The following is a 23,178-nucleotide window of genomic DNA, read 5'->3' as shown; positions in this document are numbered from 1 at the left end:
CGGAGCCCCGCTTCGCGGGGCTCCTATTTCTGTGTAGTTTTTTTTTAAGAAACCTAACCTAACCTTACCTAAAGGCTAACCTAACCTAAACCTAACCTAACGAATTGAGGGCGAATATCTCGGCCATTTTTGATTTTAGAGAAAAGTTGTTCCTATAAAACATGCTTATATTAGCGTTATCTTTACGATAAAACAATAATAAATAGGTGTTAAAATGACACCAACTCCATCAAAAGTCCTGCGCCCCCTTTGCTTTAGTCCAAGCTTTAGTGTTAAAAGGTTATCTAGTAATCCGAATAATCGGACGATTAAATTATTTTATTCATCCGGTAATCGGACGATTAAATTATTTTATTCATCCGGTAATCCGGTAAGCGAAGCGGGGCTCCGTCGACGCGCAAAAAAAAAATCAAATACCTACGTGTGCCCTCCTCCCCCCACAAAAAACCTATAATACGTGCGGCAGTTCTCTAAAGAAACCCCGATAACCTAACTATATAGATAAATAGATGTTATCGGACGATTAAATTATTTTATTCATCCGGTAATCGGACGACTAATTTATTTTATTCATCCGTTTAGCGGACGACTAGACACTTCGAAATAAATAAATAAATTGTGGGATAGTATAGTATTTATAAGTAGTCTAAACTAAGACTATGCATATAGGTACATTCTATAACCGATCCAGCATTAATTTAACATTTGATAGACAAACGGTCTACAAGCAACCGTATAGTTTAACATGCGGATATCCGATAAATAGCTCGTATAAATTCAGTCAATTGGGCGATATTTTATGCGGACGCAAGCCGACTTTGCGAATACTTTTGCAGTTAATGCTTGTTGAAAAACTGCAGGATTTCTTAAATTTGTAAGAGACCCATATATTTTCGTGTAGTCTTAGTACCAAAGCCTTTTTATGTCCCATTGCTGAGAATAAAGCAGTTCTCAATTACGAAATGTGAATGCACCAAGTTTTATCTTCTATTTTATCATGCGGTCTAAGCTGTGTAAATTGTAAAGTTAAATAAGTCACTCTTGAATTCATTCAAGACGCCTCTTTACGGAATTTTCTGCTTAACAGAGTAATGTCCTAAGGATGATTAAAATGTGTTGATTAAAAGTAGCTATACATATTAGATGATTATTGTCTTCATTTTCAAGAGCATGATATTAATAATCTGGTACGAGGGGTGCATATTTATGATGTTAATAAACAAGAGAAAAACGTTTTTGTTGTAGCAACCGCAGGGGCGTCCATCATTACATTTTGGCATCGAAAACTACAAGAAAATGATGACCCCATAAATAATAACGTGGTTGTAACACCCGATATACTGGAGCTCGTAAAACGAATCGATACAGGGCTGATTTTATCACGCCTCTTCTTTTATAACATTTTAGTGCCATGACACATGGCCTTTGATTTTTATTATAATGTAGATAATGTATGATAAAGCTAATCTTGTTAAATAATAATGTTTAACATATTGTTACGAAAAATTAATAAATTTTCATATTTTGTATCTGTACATTTTCGTATTGAAGTACTTAATGTTAAGTACCTATATCAATTTTAACAAATGTGTAATAGGTATTAGGTATATGTTAAAACGAGCACACCATAATAAGACTAATACATAATTGATAACATCTTATTTTGCTAGAATAGAATAAAATAATTAAAACACAATAATGAATTACAACAACCACTAAATTCACCACTTAATCATTAGTAATTTAACGTAAACACCTAATTTTCAAAATTAATTAACGTAATGAATTCATAATTCTTATTAAATAATGTTTTTGTCGGTAAAATTCAACATGGAGGGTATACATAATGTGTTCGGAGTGCTACTTGAAGTCTATCGAAGGATGATTGATTGCCATCGAACCGACGTTTTACTAAGGGTTTCATCGCCTTACATCGCTTACCTTTTAAATATAATATTATTAGAGTGAAATTTTTGGCTATTTTACTTACAGTTCTTGTCTCTATACCTGTATGTTTGGATTTGACAAAGTATACATTACATTATGACGGTGATGATGTATATATGTATGTATAATGTATATAGTTATCATTCGTAACTTTATCAATATTTTTTATTGATTGGAACTGTTAATTATTTGATTCTTACAACAGAATTTTCCCTAAATTCAGGAGATAGCTTTGATTAACAGCGTCGCTCGGGATTGGACCTTTTGGGATAGCCAATTAATATCTATCGGTGAATCAATCTAATAATACGATATTGGCAAAATATTATTTCTTTTGAATATTTATCAACACGATAGAGTAGGTATGCCTATTATAGCTCAAACTGTGAAAATTTGAAATTTGAAATATTATTGGAAGCTTATTTTTCATTAACATTGCATATCTTAAGTTTCATATCGTTTGTTATTTTTGTATTCCTAATAGCGCCAGAATACATAAAGAATTTATAAATAAATGGACGTTATGTAACGATAACACTTTAGTAATTTATTTCTGTAAGTTACATTACCTACCTATATTTTTATCTTGTCACAAGTAAAAGAAATCGTATAAATGTTTCTGTTTAGGGTCTAACCGCTTTTAGGCTTTGTGGTATTTGTTTAGTGATTGTGGGTCTTAGATTAATTAGGGTTTACAAGCAGCTATATTTTAGCCGGGCTTTGTTCGTCACGTTTAATCTAACAACTACTTTCTTCTGAAAACTCGAAAACACTTGCTAAAAATTAGGCGTAAGTAGTTGATTCCACGATGACTATTATTTTCTTTTTATTGTAAATATATAATATCTTATTGAAAGAATTTACATTTTTTAGCTCTCACAGTTGGAATCTGTATACTTTGTATTAATTTATATTGAGTTACATATTAATCTGATTTTGATATCACTGATTACCTAAATCTGTGATCGATATTAGCCATTCTTTGAATATTTTATCAACAAAATTACATTTTCTATCAATTAATGCTTGAAATAGCGGCTCTCAATTGAATTATATTTCAACCAACACATATTAAGAAAATCAAATATAGTTAAGCTTTAACCCGCTACGCTATTATAAAGTTTTAGTTCACTGCCGCTAGTTCAAAGGGAATCTCTGACACTAACTGCATTTAAACTCGGTTTAATTCAGTCGTGTTATTTTAACTGAAGTACACATTATTACACTTTTTATATCTAAGTTTCTTAGAACAAGATTTTATAGTGGTTATTATACGTCTTTTGAGCTTACTTTAATAAGATAGTTAGTTCTACATCGTAATAGGTATTTCTGAGACTTACGAAGTTTTATACGCTCTTGTTTTTGGTGTAGTGTAGTGTGTTGCAACAACGTATGAATTACGAGATAATTTAAAAACCTAAATCGTTCATATACATCATAACATGGCCTTGCATGCGGCATTATTATATACCTAACGTAAATTTGTAATTAAAAACAAAGCAACATATTCCTGTCTAACAAAAGCAATATAACATCTCCTCGAAACTTGTGTGAAACGTGATACATCGTCATAGGTCTGCTGATAACTGAATATGACAGGAACAAAATACTGCTATTAATTAGTGAAGATATTTTTATCACAAGGATGAAAGGACCGCAGGTATGATTGATAGTCAGAACTATCCATCACACGTTCACGCAGAAATTATTTCATTTATAAATACAGCTGACAGCTAATAAATAACCATACATTTTGATTGTAATGACAAAATGTTGAAATAATTAATACAAGTAAGCGACAATTTGTCAATCGTTGATTAAGTGTTGGAAATAATTTTTTTCCACGTATAATTTATCAATTGTTGAGGTTTAAAAGATAATAGGTTTACGATATCGAAGCTTTACAAAGTGACAAATCAATTATGTTTCAGATAAAATTAACTTTGAACGAATTAAATGATTGTATTTACGTTAAATTTATCTACAAAATGAATTAGAATGTTAATTATGAACTTAATTTTTATAAGCATTAGTTTAATGTTATGGAATGTTACACAGTATGTACAATGCGAGTATGGAAGCTTCTTTAGAATTTAAATAGGCGCTATAAAAAATCTGAATCTTAACAGTTTAAAACGCTATGAAGCAAAAATACTCACTACAGTCTTTAGGGTAAAAATGGGATAGATGCCGCACTAGGATAGATGCCCCATTTTCAAAAAACCTCACTTCCCAGAGTCCTGACTACGAATAAATGATTTAAATAGGAGCTCCTATCACCCCGCACCTCGTGTACGCATGAGCTGTTGTTTGGTGAAGACGTGTTTCGCTAGTGCGTGTTATAATATCGGCGGCGAACTTCACGAACACGTTAAAATTTAAAAAGGTTGATATTTGCCTTTGCATAACTTTATAAGTATTAATAAATTTCACTATATTTCTTATTATGTCTATACACTGGTTCATTAAGTACAAATCTAAGTGAAAATAGTGGCTCTTTTGTTTTTATTTAATAAAAAAACTACTGGGGCAGCTATCCTTATCAAAAAGGATAGTTGCCCCATTTTTTTCGAGGGATAGATGCCCTTAGGGGCCTCTAAGGGCATCTATCCCTCAATACATATGTACATGTTAGTATCGATAATCACAGGTACTGTTTATATTTTTACCTGATTGCGTCAGAGGTTTTCTCTATGTTAACCGATTTTACTCGTTTAATTTGCTTTTTTTTGTTATGTTTACTTACTTATTAATGATCTGCCCTTATACTGATTGTAGGAGAACCACGCCACGAAAATACAAAAGAAAAGAAGGAGTGCGAGCGCAAGTATATTCTTGGACAACAGAACAACTATGTGAACTTGACATTTGCTGGTTTATCATATTAATTTTATTAGATTTCGCGTTTATAGAGTATGTCAGGCATCTATCCCACTCTGCAGGCATCTATCCTCCTTAGTATTTTCATGGTGGGGCAACTATCCAACTAGGTAGGCATCTATCCTCAAAAAAGGTGTTCTACAAAAATATTTATTACACATTATCTATAAATGATAGGATTAAAAATATATATAGTAATTCAAAACAGATAATTAACCTAGCTATATTCATACAAAGTGTTCGTATAAGATTCATGTTTTTTAAATTATGAGGCTATTTCAAAAAGTAGGGCATCTATCCCACTTTTACCCTAAAGTGGAAACTGTTAAGTGGAACAACAAGATGACTGCTTTAAAAGTTTAAGGGGAAGTTCGTGAGCCATTGTGAACGGTTCGGAACCAAAACAATGGGGAAGCCGGGGTAAAGTAGAAATTACTGTTCAGCCGAACAAGTAAGTTTAATTTTATTTTAAAGTACGGCTGTGGCAGTTTACCGATACTTTGATAAGGAAACACGTAAATGAATTCCGTTCTGCCATTTGGACGGTTTATGTATTTATACTACCTAACTAGGTACTAGCTGAAACTTTTTAAACAGATTTTAGAAACAAATAGTTGGTATTTTTTTGCCATTTTAGATAGAATTGGGTCTGTATTGTTTTAGCAACTTTCCTAATTAACTTGGACTAAGATTTCTTTTTATGCTAGTTAATATTGATGCCCTTAAACATAAAACATAATAATATGTACACACAACAAAAGATTACTCAGCCAATCTTTACTGTCACAACATCAAAAGTCAAAGTTCTACCTTGAAACTTTCCGTACTTTAACAAGGTGCAGATGTTTTAAAAGGTTATTAACAGCCGCTTATTTTACAAACAACTTTCGCAAGCAGCTTGAAAATATTTTAATACGGATGATATGAAAAAGGGAGCCCACATCTAACTTCATTCATCACATATAAAAGTTGTAGGTGCAAAGTTTCCTTTAGCGAGCATCAGGCAGATGTTTTTAAGAGGTTATTAACGCAAGCTTTGTTTGCAGGCATAATGACCCCTCTCTGGGGCTTGTAGGCGGAGGGATGGCGCGCACGACCGCGGCATGCCTTTTCACTGTGCAGTTTCTTTCATGCATAATCGGTAAGTTCTTGCTGTACAATATTATGCACGGCAATTTATGTCATATTTCACGTTCGATGTTTCATGCTTGAGTTGAAGGAGAGGTTTATTTTTATACTAAAAATTGTATAAGGTTTTATTTTAGACAATATGTTACAGACAATTTATATGTCGAGAATAACAAAAACATTTGGTATCGTTCGTTCATCGTAAGATAAATAACAACGAATACTTGAATACGAATGAAGTATGTTAAATTGATTTTATAAGATATGGTTTGTATAGATTATCAAACAATATAATTATAAATTCTTGAATTTGTAAATATTAAATGTGATTGTTCGCTTGCCTGTGTCGCGTGAATATGTGTTCAATCATTCATGTTCATTGTAGAAAAAATAATAAATAAGAAATAAGCTATTTATAGCTCGACTTTTTAAGCTTAGATACGTCAATCCTGTGTTCATTATTTATTTAGGTACAATGCGGTCAGAAGCCGAATGTGCGTCAAATCCCAAAGGCTGCGGTTCGGTTTTACTGCATTACTAAATTCAATTCATAAAATTATATATTTAGCATTAATATACCTACCTATAACTTAAGAACAAATCATAAAATTATAAGTTTTAACAGCTGCTGTTTTAATATCAGTTCTACATAATATCAAATAATGTTGACTTTAGGAGCTACCAAATAATAATTAGTCTCCTTTCTTCATAGTCATAATCACTAATACATGATGTTATTTGTATACGAACTTTTATTCATTTCAATTAAATTCTATTTTGGTAGCTATGTACCTAATTACTAAGCAATGACACTGGCTCCTTAGAGACAGCTACATCACACATGAACATGTTCTACAGTTGGTCGCTAAATTGGACCCAGAGGAAAATGGCTATCTGTATGAAACACAGCTCTAGGAAATATTAGTACAGTCATAAACCTTCAAACAATATATTTTAAGATGTTATAAATATAGATAGATACCGTGTATCATTCATCATTCTAATGTCATAATCTGTGTCTATTTAACGAGGTACAAAGAACACAGCTGCGAATTTGCCACCAAATTCATCACAAAACCTGTTAAATATCACGTTAAAAGTAGATTTAAAATTTAACACTCAATCAAGCTTCAACTGTCAAGAGGGATTACGTCCCCCGGCCATTTTACACGCAATTTCTTCGCAGATCTTTTAATCGAAATTATTTTAATCTCATTCAAACGATTAATATAATAGAACGGATCTTTAATTTATAAAGGTCAATAAACGGAAGGAATTCGGCAGTAATGCGGTTCTCATTGAATTAAATATTTATAAGTGGTTTAATCATTGGTTTCAATAAAGTAATTGGAAAATTCTAGAAGGAGTTGAAGTACCTATTAACTAGTTATTACTGTTTGTAACAAACTCAGTCCTCTTTGGTTACATTATGATCTAAATATCATACATATATGAAACGTATACGGCTAGTTAAAGGTAGACCAAGTTGTAATAGACATAATTTTTACTCTTTCATAAGCCTAAGCATGAACTTCCACAATATTTTTCGCAATAAAGCTCTTTCTTGCAGTATGCCGTCAAGATAGCAGTAGCAATAGATCGCGGGAGCAAAACTCCGTGTCCGAATCTTCTAGAAGGTTCCGGACGGAGTTCCTAGAAGACTGGCCACACACCCCCGGTTCCCCGTACTTTGACCCAAGCACCCCAGATAACGTGACCGGCTTAGTTGGTCACCCAGTCACGCTCCTGTGCAAAGTGAAAAATTTACAGAATCGCACCGTAAGTATTAACATTAAATTAATTAGCCTCGTGTGTAGCGACCCCTGCTGTTTTACGTGAACATTTTTAATTTTTGGCGTCGAAATGAGTTTCTGTGGTTTTCTTAATTTTTGTTTGAAGTTAAACATTAATTTAAATTAAAATGTGTTATGTGGTGATCAAATGTGTTGTAAATATTAATATGTAGAATGAAAAATAGAAGGTTGTTATTAAACTTAAGTATGATGAATGTACACCTAACTTTAATGAACTGTAAATACCTAATAAGAAAGACCTATAATACGACTAACTAGTGAATGAAAACGTACTATATGTTTAGTGTCAATGATTATAAAAGTGAAACATAGTGATGAAGATGATAGCAACTTTCATTAGATCAAATAATAAAGACTAAATACACCAGAAGTTGGATTTCCAGCATTTTCAGGCCAAATTTATAAGCCAATATGTTGTTATTCACGTACAAAGTAATCAGAGATGTCGGCAGGGATACATTCTCTGTTACTTGGCAATGAAAGCTTGGAATTTGGCAATGACTCCGCCTTATCTAAATTTTCATTGTTATGTAGTTCTCTGTTCGAGCGGAAGGTTTTAAGAAAACTCGCTACAATTGTTCGTGTTGTCGAATTAGACGATATTGTAGATTTATTGCCTTTGAAGATACAGATACAAATAAATTTAGAAATATAACCTATTAACTAGGTACCTACAAATACTTATTATATTCTTTTAAAATGCCATACCTTACTTATTGTTTTGTCAAGGAAAACATTTATAAGTAGGTATTTATATAAGAAAATTAAAGATAACACTCGATATGGAATTATGAACAGGATATTATTTCTCTAATATCTCATTTCACGCAGGTAAACTTCTTATTTGTGAGAGACCTTATAAAATCCAACAAACATAAACGTGTTTGATTTAACAAGCTCGGATATCATACTATGTTATCAGTATTAAATATCATTTTGTTCATAGACTTAGGAAATGCTCTACATGATATATTATTTTTCTTTCCACACTTCAGAGAAAATGAAAATTTAATGCTCACTTCAAATGGGGATTCTTATTAGGTAAATGTTATTGTCGATCTCATCTTTAAAAGAAAAAAAATAAGTATATTTTTTGATATGTGTTTATTAACAAAATCAGGAATTAGTAGGCATAAGTGGATACTTTTTGCATTATTCATTGTGGACACAATAGATAAATTGATCATAAAAATATACTCTTCTCAAAAAATCCCGAAATAAAAGTAAAATGTGAAACACAGAATATTTAATTTTATAATCTCCATCTCTTTGCCTACATCGTATTCTCACATAACACGAGTATCCATCCGGTATACACACATGAGAAGTTAAGCATGAAACTATGTTACACGATTGAAATGTTAAAGCTGAACACAATATATTTTTTCTGAGTAACATTAAAATGTAAATGTTATTAAATAATAATGACGTAAATAGTGGTGATGGTGATGGTGTCCCACAACACATTAAAATTCTATAAAGGGCCTCTGGGTGTGGGACCTGTGTCCCTACGTAAGCCTTCCAAAGGACCGGGTATCTTCCTTCTGGTGGTACCCGTGTATTACGGAGAGAAAAATAACGATAAAATTAATTTATTTTAATTTTCCAGTCGCGTGACTTGCTGGTAGTCATTGATAGCCTATTTAACACTACACATTTTACCATTATTTTCATACAGTTACTTGTCATTTATCTTACCGATAAGATATCCAGAAGTTCTGAACCAGGCTATGAACGTATTATTTATACAAATTAGAACAATTAGTAGGTACTAATAACATTATCTTCTTACCAGTACTAATGATTTAGCACTAATAAAAAACTCTCTTAGCATCTTCACTGGCGAAGATCCATTAGTTTCAATTAAGACAAAAAATTGTTGCTTACGTTTTGCAGACCTGGCAACCACTTTATCATTCAGTTGCAGCCCTCGGTAACTTTAATCGTATTTTTAAGCTTTTTCTAGAAGCTTTTCGTAACATTTACTTTATTTTGTCGGAGTTTAAAGCTCTTTGAAAATATTAAAGGATAAATTATGTTCTTAGCCTTAAGTTGGTGTAATTTATGTAATTTAGTAAAAGTTCTTTTAAATATAACTTTCTTATGAGTTTAAAGTCTGTGGTATATTCATTATACATACTTTCACGCAATATTATTTATGCAATGTGTAAATATAATTGCAATATGCAAATTCAAACCGATAATTAGTATTTAATAAACAGCAAGCGCAATATTTGCAATACTAAATTATTTTACTTACAATACTAAACTATCGATCAGTCTAAAATTGAATGTAGTTTTTTCTCTAGTCTAGATTTTTGCATTCTTCGTATCTATCCATATATCGTTATTCGTACGATTTAAAAGTATTCTCGATTTACTTTCTTGTCAAAAGGAAAACAAATTAAATCCATGTCATTCCAAATTCGGTAGGATAATCATGTTTCGAAAAATCTTAGCATTATACGGGGAAACGGCTAAAGCCAGTGTCTCTGGGTAGATGATTTAATCTCTCACGTCTCCGATCTCTTTGAGCCATTAGCTGGCACGTAGCATTCGAGTGTACCCGAAGTGTGAAGCTAATTCAATGTGGCCGGGTAATCCGCTTGCCGTGATTCGGGATATTGACTGGTTTAATGAAATATGACAAGTTATTTTGAATGATTTTTACAACTGACTGGTTGAGAAATATGGAAGAGCAAATGAAGTAAAAAGAAATATTATTATTAGTAATGTAAAAAATAGATTAACCAATAACCATATAGAAACTCCATATTACGCTCTGTCCATGAAATTGTAGACTTCTGTTAAACAAAAAGGCACACCCTCTACATTAAAAATACAGCAGACGGTATTTGGCTTTAATTGTGTCACACGTGTACACATTTACACAAATGAATCTAAATTTATACTTACTTATACCTAATTACATAAATAGTAAACAAGTATTAGAGATAAATCTCAACTGTGCTTGTTCGTATGAATAAATACGAAATAAGCATTCATAATACAAAATCCCGAATCACGATACAGAATCTCGATTTGTGAGCCTTTCAAGGAATTATTTATGGTATGACGAGCAACGTACAATGTACATTGTACATACAATGGGAAATGAAACATGGAATACTAAATTAATTTTTGGGTGATTCCGTGCTTTTAGTTAAGATATGGATATAAAGTATAGGGACGATTAATTTAAATTGAAAAATATCTGTGGTATTTGGTACGTACCACTTAAGTGCAAAATGGTGATTTTTGGGTATGAGCGTTTGAAAGTTTTCACGGTTGCTACCCTGTTGCTACAGATCGGAATAAACACTTGAGTAAAACAAATTTATGATATTTAAATGTCTATTATGTTCAAGTTTTGAACACTTACAAAAAAAATAAAAAAAATGTTCTAGTTCAAGAGTAATTGTTACTTAACATGTTTGTACCAAAAGAAAAAATGTGAAAATGATGTGAAAATGTCTAAAACGTGTGTACTTAAGTGGATTAGAGCATATTTATTTGTACTCTTAATTAGTATTTATTCCTATTTTTACCTTAATGGAAAGGATTTTTCTTTTTTTTTTTTCGACGGAGACATAAACAGACATTAAAAAACAAATATTATGGGGAAACGTCTTCCATACAAATAGATTTAACCATATATAAAAACAAAAACGAATAGGAGTGTGATTTGCCACAAATAAGTACTCATAAAAAAGCCAGGAAATATTGTGATTTTCGTGCAATATGCAATTCTCTGATACTCTCTCTACAAAGTAAAATCCTAAAAGTAGTGTGCGTGTGTGTGTGGTTCAGAAGTCACGGTAGTTCGCTTGCCTGCCGTGCTAGATGCTGCGGGATCGATCCCATCAACCGACATGTACCAATGTGTCTTTTTCGGATGCATAAGTAGATTCTCTAATAACCAGAGATACATCTTCTATAACAAGAAAACATCATTATTTCTAATAACAGGAAAACATCGTGATGGCAACCGGGATTTTGGTCTGAAATCACCAACCAGAAGTGAGCAAGCGTGGTGATTACTGCTCATGTCTTCTCCTTGTGAGAAGATGTCTTTACCCTGCAAATAGTTACGAGCTGGATCAAGTCAAATAAAATTTGTTTGTAAAACGTACCACTACAACATTCATTCATAGTCGTCATCACTGTCACTGAAAGTCATAAGATTGTTTCTAGTCGGACCATGAGACAATGATTTGAAATAATCATCATAAATTGGATCACTTATTGGCAGGAGATCTAAGATATCTTTGAATTTCAGAGCATCGATATTGATAGGCTCATTAGAGGCCAATGGCAAAGCCACTTCGGAGAATTCTATCTTTTCTCAGTTCTCTTAAACCAGAAATACAGAAACTCTTCATTTTCACTCAAAGAGTATTTAAAATCTACGTCATTAGACTTTTCATACATCAACCAGAAAATACAGTTCTAACCAAATGTAGTTTTGTCTGTTGCAGTATTTCTTTTGATAAAATGAGTAGGTAGTCAATAGTTTCGAAAATGGAAAGAAGTCAGATTCATTCATTAATTTTACATCATGGCGATTGCTGGTCATTTTCATTTATCTCGGGGAACGGAGATGGTGCTGTTTCTTTTTTGAATGAATCTTTCAATATCTGCTTAACAGGCAAGATATTATACCGTTTTTGACCTGGAAAACACTGAATATAAAATAAGCTACTCTAGTTCTTCTGCCAAACGGTTAATAAAATGCAATAAGCATGATGCGATTTCATCCGCACCTCTTTGAGCTATTCCTTCATACATAACATAATGGAATGTTCGTTTAGTAGTAACTCTGCAGATTCTTAAATTAAAAGTCCAAAGTTTCTTTTATAAAAGGCTACAGATGCAGTTAAATTTGGAATCTGTAAACAAACAGCTTTTATCTTTTAGTTTCATAGTGAAATGTTGCCTTATGCTCCGATTTTTCTAAATCTATTCTAATCTGACATGAAAGAATGAATTTGAAGAGACAAAGAATCAAACCTTGTGCATGTAGGTATGGTTATTTGGCTTTTTAAACGTTTACCAATCTTTAAATCGATTTAAAGATTGGACTTTCTGAACACACTAAGTCTAAGAGATCTTGCATCACTTCACATGCATGTTTCTTTATAGATAATAGGCTTGAGACCTAATGTCTGAAGATTTAAATTATGTGCCAAATAACGTTATATTTAAGTAAGGGAGAACCCGGAGAAGACCTGTTATGTTCACAAATAATTTTATTTGATTTGGTACAATTAAGTTAAGTGATGATAATAATTATTCAAGTTTGGTCTAATTATGTTAAGTGCTCTTACGTTGTAAATTGCCGTTCGTTGAATTGAGTATTCGTTTTACAAGTCTATGTTAAGTTATATTAATATATTTGTATCAAATAAAAATATTCTTTTTTGTACTTAAGGGGTTTTGATACAACCTATTTAAGGTATTTCTACTATCAATAGGCTTATGTGACATAGACCAAACGAAAGAGGACGTTTTTATCAGTATAGATGGCCAAAAAACAAAAAATGGCCATTTTTGCACTTACGAGGTATATACCAAACACCACAGATATAAACTTTATAAGTATATAAAGTGCTATATTACAGGTGGATATCGCATGTGATGTTACTGTGCTCATTTCCCATAACGCCCCTTAAGTTTTTACTTATTTAACTATGACCTCATGTGTCCACGACTTAAGAAAATCACACAATGGTCACGGTTCATGCGTTTAGGGGTGCACCTGAGTCGTTTAAAAACAATTTTTGTTTATTGAATAATTTTTTTTGATTTCGTGTATACAATTCTGTGGTATTTGGTACGTACCACTTAAGTGCAAAATGGTGATTTTTGGGTATGAGCGTTTGAAAGTTTTCACGGTTGCTACCCTGTTGCTACAGATCGGAATAAACACTTGAGTAAAACAAATTTATGATATTTAAATGTCTATTATGTTCAAGTTTTGAACACTTACAAAAAAAATAAAAAAAATGTTCTAGTTCAAGAGTAATTGTTACTTAACATGTTTGTACCAAAAGAAAAAATGTGAAAATGATGTGAAAATGTCTAAAACGTGTGTACTTAAGTGGATTAGAGCATATTTATTTGTACTCTTAATTAGTATTTATTCCTATTTTTACCTTAATGGAAAGGATTTTTCTTTTTTTTTTTTCGACGGAGACATAAACAGACATTAAAAAACAAATATTATGGGGAAACGTCTTCCATACAAATAGATTTAACCATATATAAAAACAAAAACGAATAGGAGTGTGATTTGCCACAAATAAGTACTCATAAAAAAGCCAGGAAATATTGTGATTTTCGTGCAATATGCAATTCTCTGATACTCTCTCTACAAAGTAAAATCCTAAAAGTAGTGTGCGTGTGTGTGTGGTTCAGAAGTCACGGTAGTTCGCTTGCCTGCCGTGCTAGATGCTGCGGGATCGATCCCATCAACCGACATGTACCAATGTGTCTTTTTCGGATGCATAAGTAGATTCTCTAATAACCAGAGATACATCTTCTATAACAAGAAAACATCATTATTTCTAATAACAGGAAAACATCGTGATGGCAACCGGGATTTTGGTCTGAAATCACCAACCAGAAGTGAGCAAGCGTGGTGATTACTGCTCATGTCTTCTCCTTGTGAGAAGATGTCTTTACCCTGCAAATAGTTACGAGCTGGATCAAGTCAAATAAAATTTGTTTGTAAAACGTACCACTACAACATTCATTCATAGTCGTCATCACTGTCACTGAAAGTCATAAGATTGTTTCTAGTCGGACCATGAGACAATGATTTGAAATAATCATCATAAATTGGATCACTTATTGGCAGGAGATCTAAGATATCTTTGAATTTCAGAGCATCGATATTGATAGGCTCATTAGAGGCCAATGGCAAAGCCACTTCGGAGAATTCTATCTTTTCTCAGTTCTCTTAAACCAGAAATACAGAAACTCTTCATTTTCACTCAAAGAGTATTTAAAATCTACGTCATTAGACTTTTCATACATCAACCAGAAAATACAGTTCTAACCAAATGTAGTTTTGTCTGTTGCAGTATTTCTTTTGATAAAATGAGTAGGTAGTCAATAGTTTCGAAAATGGAAAGAAGTCAGATTCATTCATTAATTTTACATCATGGCGATTGCTGGTCATTTTCATTTATCTCGGGGAACGGAGATGGTGCTGTTTCTTTTTTGAATGAATCTTTCAATATCTGCTTAACAGGCAAGATATTATACCGTTTTTGACCTGGAAAACACTGAATATAAAATAAGCTACTCTAGTTCTTCTGCCAAACGGTTAATAAAATGCAATAAGCATGATGCGATTTCATCCGCACCTCTTTGAGCTATTCCTTCATACATAACATAATGGAATGTTCGTTTAGTAGTAACTCTGCAGATTCTTAAATTAAAAGTCCAAAGTTTCTTTTATAAAAGGCTACAGATGCAGTTAAATTTGGAATCTGTAAACAAACAGCTTTTATCTTTTAGTTTCATAGTGAAATGTTGCCTTATGCTCCGATTTTTCTAAATCTATTCTAATCTGACATGAAAGAATGAATTTGAAGAGACAAAGAATCAAACCTTGTGCATGTAGGTATGGTTATTTGGCTTTTTAAACGTTTACCAATCTTTAAATCGATTTAAAGATTGGACTTTCTGAACACACTAAGTCTAAGAGATCTTGCATCACTTCACATGCATGTTTCTTTATAGATAATAGGCTTGAGACCTAATGTCTGAAGATTTAAATTATGTGCCAAATAACGTTATATTTAAGTAAGGGAGAACCCGGAGAAGACCTGTTATGTTCACAAATAATTTTATTTGATTTGGTACAATTAAGTTAAGTGATGATAATAATTATTCAAGTTTGGTCTAATTATGTTAAGTGCTCTTACGTTGTAAATTGCCGTTCGTTGAATTGAGTATTCGTTTTACAAGTCTATGTTAAGTTATATTAATATATTTGTATCAAATAAAAATATTCTTTTTTGTACTTAAGGGGTTTTGATACAACCTATTTAAGGTATTTCTACTATCAATAGGCTTATGTGACATAGACCAAACGAAAGAGGACGTTTTTATCAGTATAGATGGCCAAAAAACAAAAAATGGCCATTTTTGCACTTACGAGGTATATACCAAACACCACAGATATTATTGGGTGAGTGACTGTTATACATTTTTCGTCTTTTTTATGTATGTAATAGGCCTACTTTTACTGTTAATATTTTTTTTACAAAAATTCTCCCATAGTAATTTATACGTCATAATTAGAAACAATTTTATAATTTATTTTAGCATAATACCTAGAACATATTGAACATTTTAAGGGCAATTATTTAATCAATACCCTTAGACATCTTTATTACTTTTATCCTGCAATAACTACGTGCGACTTAAATAAAAATTTTAGTATAGTCTCCAGCACAAGTATCGAACCCATCAATTTTGCACGCCGCTCCATTCTGGCCAGTAATGTTAACAGGCTATAAAGTGTATCAAATATATTATGATGGGATATAAGCCGTAACGATAGATTGCCTCTATTGTGCAGATATTGAGCATCTCTTGACGATAAGTATTGATAGACCGACTATAAATTTCTAACCTATTTATTCCATGACGTTGAATGAGACTCTTATGTGTTAGTCATTGAATTACAACGGTATTAGCTTGTACGCAATATTAATGCTGCAAATGCCTTTGATTTTACAGGTATATTTTCAAAATTCATTTTACACGTCAGTTAGGTTTAAAGTATAAAATAATACACAAATTATGTTCTTGTTTATACTTTTGACATTTTATGTTTATTAAAACTTTATTCGAAAATAAGGGTTGCTTATACAAACAATAACAAATACTTTGAAAAGTTTATTTCAGTTAAAGCATTCAACTGCTTTCATAATTTATACTGCTAATGTAAATTCAATGCCGGCACAACAATCGTTAATTCGGAAAGTATATTGTAAATACATAACTCTTTACAACTCCGCAGTAAACCCTTCTCAATCTAAACGTTCTAAGACGGAGATCGTTAAGTTCTTACTGATGTAATTTAAGTTAGTGACCCTTTGACCCGAGATCTCGCTTCGATCATTTAGTCCGGAGTTGTCACCCCATTATAGCCGATCTTCGAACTGTCCGGTTAATGGCGGCTTTGTGGTAATAACTGAGAGCAATTTACGTTCCGCTATTAAAAGCTGAAATTCTCTGTAATTCACTAATTGCTTTATCAATTGATGAAACAATACAAGCAGGACAATGATGCGTTTTCCCTGAAAATGTATAAACTCCATTACCAATAAATAATTTGTCTTTTAATAACTGCATATTATGCTGATTCATTGCCAATATTCCTATCCAGTTGGAAGATTATTTCTGACAAAGAAAATGTTTGTTTTCAATAAGGTATCATGGGTACGTCACCGCGACATCCACTTACTGACAGTGGGTCGCTACACGTACACGTCGGACCAGCGGTTCGAGGCGCAGCACAAGCCGCGCTCCGAGGAGTGGGCGCTGCGCATCCGCAGTCCGCAGCGGCGCGACTCGGGCCAGTACGAGTGTCAGATCTCCACCACGCCGCCTATTGGCCACGCTGTGTACCTCAACATTGTAGGTGAGTGCCACTCGCTCTGAACATAATAATATGAAAGGCAGAAATGTGGGCTATGGGCTCCAACTACGGGCTATGTTTAACACCCCACGCGCTATTACTTGCGTGCCATTCTAAAACGCTTCATAGAAGTTCACATACATTTCAGCTGTCAGCACCGATGTTCAGCCTGCGGTCAGCGTGCCACTTTAACCAGTCTAGCAAATAGACGTGGCACAAGCGTTTACTAACTAATGTTCTATAAAATAATATATATGGTATTATAAACTGAGTTTTTTTTATGCTTTAGTTGTTTTCCACAAAGCATACAATTGTGCAATAAAAGCTTTGTTTATGACATTCGCAGTATGTCAATAGCATAATAGATCATACTTCTTTTGTAGGTCTAAAATGAATAAACGTTTCACTATCGTGAACAAACATTTTTAATGTTCAATAAAGTTTCTGATTATTATTAAAATTCCTTTCACTGCTTTTTACTATCGTTCAGCGCTCTGCAGTAAATTTTCTCTAATAATTTTCTAACATAATTTTATGAAGCTGTTTTGTACGATGTACGTTATTAGTTTCTAAATACACGTCAGTAATAACAAAGCGCATATAAGTCCTTGCGGTGAACAACTTTGTAGAAAAAGGCTTAAAGCAATGAAAAGCTGCAAAGGCATGAAAAGTTAAACATCTCATATGAATATTTGTTCCCTTCCGCAGACACACAAACAAGCTATTTATCTCATAAACTGCCAACAGCTAATCCTGCTTTGAATGTAAATTTACACGTTCATTCATAAGGAAAATTGTCGAGTCAACATATATACAATCTATTATTCATCGTTTATTTTCCAACGCTTTTCTTCAACATTTCCCTAAAATGTCCCATATTTTTCGTGAAAAACCTAGCATTCATTTCCTTCACACTTTTTTATTCAAGTAATTTTATATATTATTCAAACAGTGCGGTGGTTATATAATAATATTATTAAAACTACGTCCGAGAATAATTATTAGAATTCAATTAGTTTTTATAATTCAACAAATATTTATTAATCTTATTAATAAATATTTTTTACATCCGTATAGGCGACTTAAAATATTACCAAAAAAGTACCAATTCATTGATGTTTACTTAAATATTATTTAATAGGTATTTATTAATAATAAAGGCCACTAAATAATGATTACAAATTGACACTTGCCTTAAAAATTTGACTACTATTTATATTATTTGGTGAATCCATACCGAAGGGTCTATAGAAAATATACACCAAATAGTCTGTACTAGATAGTTTATACCGAATAGTAAACAGAATTTTGTTTCAGAACCAGAAACTGAAATCATGGGTGGTCCTGACCTATTTATCTACGCGGGATCAACAATTAACCTCACTTGTATAGTCAGACACACGCCAGAACCACCAGGGGCCATCAACTGGAGTCATAGAGGAAAGGTATGGTTTCCTTTCAAAATAAAATATGTATATGTATTTTTTTTCTTTTATATTTGGTTCACAAATTGAAATTGACATAAATAGACTTAACCATTGACTAAGTAACATTTGCGCATGTAATCCTTAAATTAGTGAGCATAATATCATGCAGAGTGAAACTACTAATATGAACGGATAATAAACGTACCTAAATAAATATCAACATGAAATATGTAGTAATTTAATGTACGTACCTACACTTAACGCAGAGTATATTTTAGTTCTTGATAAGGTTACAAGAACCCGACAATATGTCTGAATATAATAAATGGAAAAGCGGGAAGTAGTGGACTGAAAAAAAAATGAAGAAAAATATTTAGTAATAGCGAAAACTTCTTTACGCTCTATGCATATTAAAATCCGTATTTAAACCTAGAGCGCAAAAAGAACAATGATTAAAAAAAAATAAGTAAAAATAATATACAAATACAACATTCCGCAAAAAGAATACCTTATTTCAGAATTTGTCGGTCATTTTTCATTTTAACTCGAAAAAAAAAGCTTTATCCTCCTTTGACCTAAATTCCAAACTTTTAAAAAAGCAATGTAAGTCGTGCTCTACTTTTTGCTAAGTAAAAAATATATTATTATCTTTACCGTTTGTATAGATATCATACAGATATAGATGTTTTGGGATTTAAATCCCGTCTAATATAATTTAAATTATTTTATGAGCTTAAAGGTAGAGCTTAAAGTTTAAGGGTATCCTGGGAAATATTTTATTTTAAATCCTTTAGCTTGCCCTTTACAGTATATTTCAATGCTATTAAATAATCATTATTCGAAATACAGCCTTCCTACAAATTATTGGAATCAGTTCATTCAAACTTAAATTTAAAATTATTTCCCTTTGATCTGAGAATGAATGCTTCATATTTTGTTTTATAATATTAATCATACGATTATATTTAATTTGTTATTAATCTCGTTTAAAGAAAAAACTATTAAAAATAATTAACAAAGATTAGACTAGGTTGATGAAAAGCCTAATGAGCTAAGTTCGTAGATATATAACAGTTGCAAGCGCTCCTGGATAGTTTTAAAACTCATTTGCCACTGCATTCCACTATTTATTTACTTGACGAAGCAATCTACAAGCCACAAACAAATTTATTCTAGCCAACATTGCTATTTATTCACTATCTGTGCAATAAAGCTGTCAGTATCTTAGGATTGTTTATAATACATTTCTCGAAAAATAGAACGGTATTTTTCACATTAAACCGTAAACTATTAATAGTTCTCATTTTGTAACTAATTGAAACTATAATACAAACATCCATTACGTTAATATCTGGGAAATGTCCAAAAATAACAAAGCTTGCGTTTCCCACACTAACCCAGTTCTAACAGTAGGTAATCAACAAACTTTGCCAAACATCTGTGCAAATATTCAAGGTAACTTTGAACTCCAGAATGAAATTGATATATGCAAAGTCCCAATTATTAGTCTGCGAAATCCGACTCATACATTCACAATCACCCCCGGGATCCTGGTTAAGTATTCTCGAGCCAATCTAGAAATGCACCTCGAAGAGTGCTCTTCTGCTTTGTAATTTATTTAAAAGAAAATATCTCTTAGAGGATTCGTATCGATAAGCGATTCGCTGCTCACATCGTGACTGGAATAAATAGGTTTAAATACATGAGGTGTGCAAATCTTTATGAGTATTGGAGTAACAAACCTTTAATGTTCAAAATGTTCACACATTTTTAGAAAATAAAGTTGACCATAGAATAATACTGCAGTATTGGAAAAGCGTTCAAGGAAATAGCACAATTTTTAAACGGTAATTTTCCGAAATCGTATAACTCACTCCCTGAAAAATAAAAGTTGAGCAAAATCTATATATCATTCGATGCGGGTTTATTGCGTATGGAGTGGTCATATAAAACTTTCTTATTTCGTTTCCACTTGACAACTTGCAGAATGCTATTATAAAAATATTGTTCATGGCTGGAACGTATTTCTCATCGAAAATTGTATTATTGCTTGTTGTTCCATTTTCCAATATGACTGTTATTAGATTCGGTACGTAAAAATAATGTTCATTACCTAATTTCATTGTTTCGTTTTTGATTTGATATTGGTTTTTTGTTGTCAACTTCCTCAAGCACTTAGATATTGATGATAAGATAATAAATCAACGTAATAATGAACTTATAATGTTTTGTCCGTAATTGAAATTTAATTTCATTATGGGCTACAGTTTATAATAAATACCATTACATTTTCAGTCATGTTTTCCGCACAACTCAGGCTTATAATTTTCTTCTAGTCTAGAGTCTTCCTTCCTTTATTTTATAGTTTGTTATAAGGAATCTGATTGCTTCCATAAACATTGTACGTTTAACCTCAAGCACTTCCTTCTTCTATAATCCTATCAAGAACAATTTTCGCCAATTTGTAATGATACTTGCTAAGAAGAGTGGTACGGTACACGTCTCTTCTTATCCTCCACCTCAAATAGAAACAAAAAAATTCCCCACTTAAAAAACTGAAGCTAGCAACCAACCAACAGACGATAAACTTCGACTCGACCCGCGGGGGCATCTCGCTGGTGACGGAGAAGGGCGTGCACAGCAGCAGCCGGCTGCTCGTGCAGGCGGCGCGCGCGGCGGACGCGGGCGCGTACCGGTGCGTGCCCGACAACGCGCAGCCCGCCGCTGTGCGCGTGCACGTGCTCACTGGTCAGTTCTATTGTGGTTCTATTTATGATTTTTTTTTCAGTGATAGTGTACGGTGCTGGCTGGTGAGTGGACAGTGAAAAAGAGAAAAATAATAAGTTTTTTTTTAATGAGAGAGTATGTGACTGGCTGGTGAGATGTAGTATGAATTGAAAAGAAAAAAAATTACGTTTTTATTTTTATTGAGAGAGTATGTGACTGGCTGATGAGTCGTAGTGCGAAAAAAATGGCATGTTTTTTTATGAGAGTGTCTGTGACTGATTTACCACTCAACTTGTTTGGTTGTACAATGAAAAAAATAAAGTAGTAAATATGTGTAAACTTAGTGAAAAAAATATATTTTATGAGTCTTTCAGTTTCATTGCTTCTATTCACATGCTGTTAGTCCTATTTCCTTATTAATTATGTATTATATTATAGAGTTATAAAAAGAATCGAATAAAATTTAAACGTAATAGAAATATTTCTAATCATGTACGTGTGTTTATCCATTATTAATGAACATAAACGGTACTTGAACATAACTTTACTGGCCTACAATAACGTTACGTGCAAGAAATCTCGTGCAAAGTATTCATTTTCATGTTTTACAAACCGATAAAAGCTACTTATATGGTTAATTCAAAAATCTAATAACATTTAGCTGTACTCATTATTCTGTAGTTCCTAACAAGAGAAAAACTCAGATAAATGATAGAACTGCTAATCAGTCATAGAAATATGGCTGTCATTTCTCCATATATCTCGCTATTATTATACCACAAAGCTCTAGACTACAATGGACCCGTTACCGTATATATTTTGCAATTCCCTTGGCTATGCTTTACGTCGTTCCAATCTCTTTGAACTGCTGTTGACAAGCCCCTTGGTATTGCATATCTTTGGATAGGCTTTTTGATATTTTATTACAGGAATTATAGACCTGAAAATATGGATTTGGTTATTTATTGTTTGTTATTTGTTGATATTGTACACTTTAGTAATGTGGTAAAAGTCTCAAAATCTCATTTTCGTATTTTATTGATATCTTAGTAGGTAATAATAACTTAATATTTTTTTTAATTGATAAAGCAACTCTCATACATTTTTACTTAATCTACTTCGTACAGGATAAATAAAAGCAAAGCCCAAATTATGAGACGAGAAGATTTGAATTATGTTCCCTCACAACTTTAACATGTTTTTTTTAAATATTATACATTATCTTAACAAAAATATAATATAACTAGCTTCCGCCCGCGACTCCGTCCGCGCGGATGTCGGTCTTCGCGTGGATGGTCTCCATTTTGATTAACTCTGACAATGACATCTTATAAATATCTATTGGACCCAAATACGGCTAGGCCTACAATAATACGCAACGTGTGTTCGCGGTTCTACAGAACAACGTCTATGGATAAAACTGAAAAATTAAGATTAATCTTTTTTCTACATATTTTTCCAGGATAAAAAGTATTCTATTTTACGCCCAGGATAATAAGGTATAATTATACCAAGTTTCATCGAAATCGAACCGTTAGTTTTCACGTGATGTCTTCACATACAGACAGACAGACAGACAGACAAAAAATTTTTTAAT

At 32.5% G+C, this 23,178-nt stretch overlaps 1 protein-coding gene across 1 annotated transcript in view; it reads left to right on the top strand.

Annotated features, from left to right (window-relative positions):
* Positions 1-23,178, top strand: part of LOC149909128 (zwei Ig domain protein zig-8-like) — a 30,601-nt gene that overhangs the window by 5,388 nt on the left and 2,035 nt on the right. Inside the window, exons 2-6 of the mRNA XM_090101370.1 lie at positions 5,874-5,968; positions 7,526-7,734; positions 17,220-17,430; positions 18,745-18,872; positions 21,434-21,602. Of these exons, the coding sequence (XP_089957496.1) occupies positions 5,911-5,968; positions 7,526-7,734; positions 17,220-17,430; positions 18,745-18,872; positions 21,434-21,602 (775 nt within the window). The 5' untranslated portion in view covers positions 5,874-5,910. The remainder of the gene's footprint in view (positions 1-5,873; positions 5,969-7,525; positions 7,735-17,219; positions 17,431-18,744; positions 18,873-21,433; positions 21,603-23,178) is intronic.

This window comes from Colias eurytheme, chromosome 4 (assembly GCF_061535395.1).
Source record: "Colias eurytheme isolate Ceu_HAF_F1 chromosome 4, ilColEury1 Martin Lab GWU primary, whole genome shotgun sequence".
Taxonomy (NCBI): Eukaryota; Metazoa; Arthropoda; class Insecta; order Lepidoptera; family Pieridae; genus Colias; species Colias eurytheme.
The sequence above is the reverse complement of the archived record's forward strand: the minus strand, read 5'-3'. Positions and strand labels throughout refer to the sequence as shown.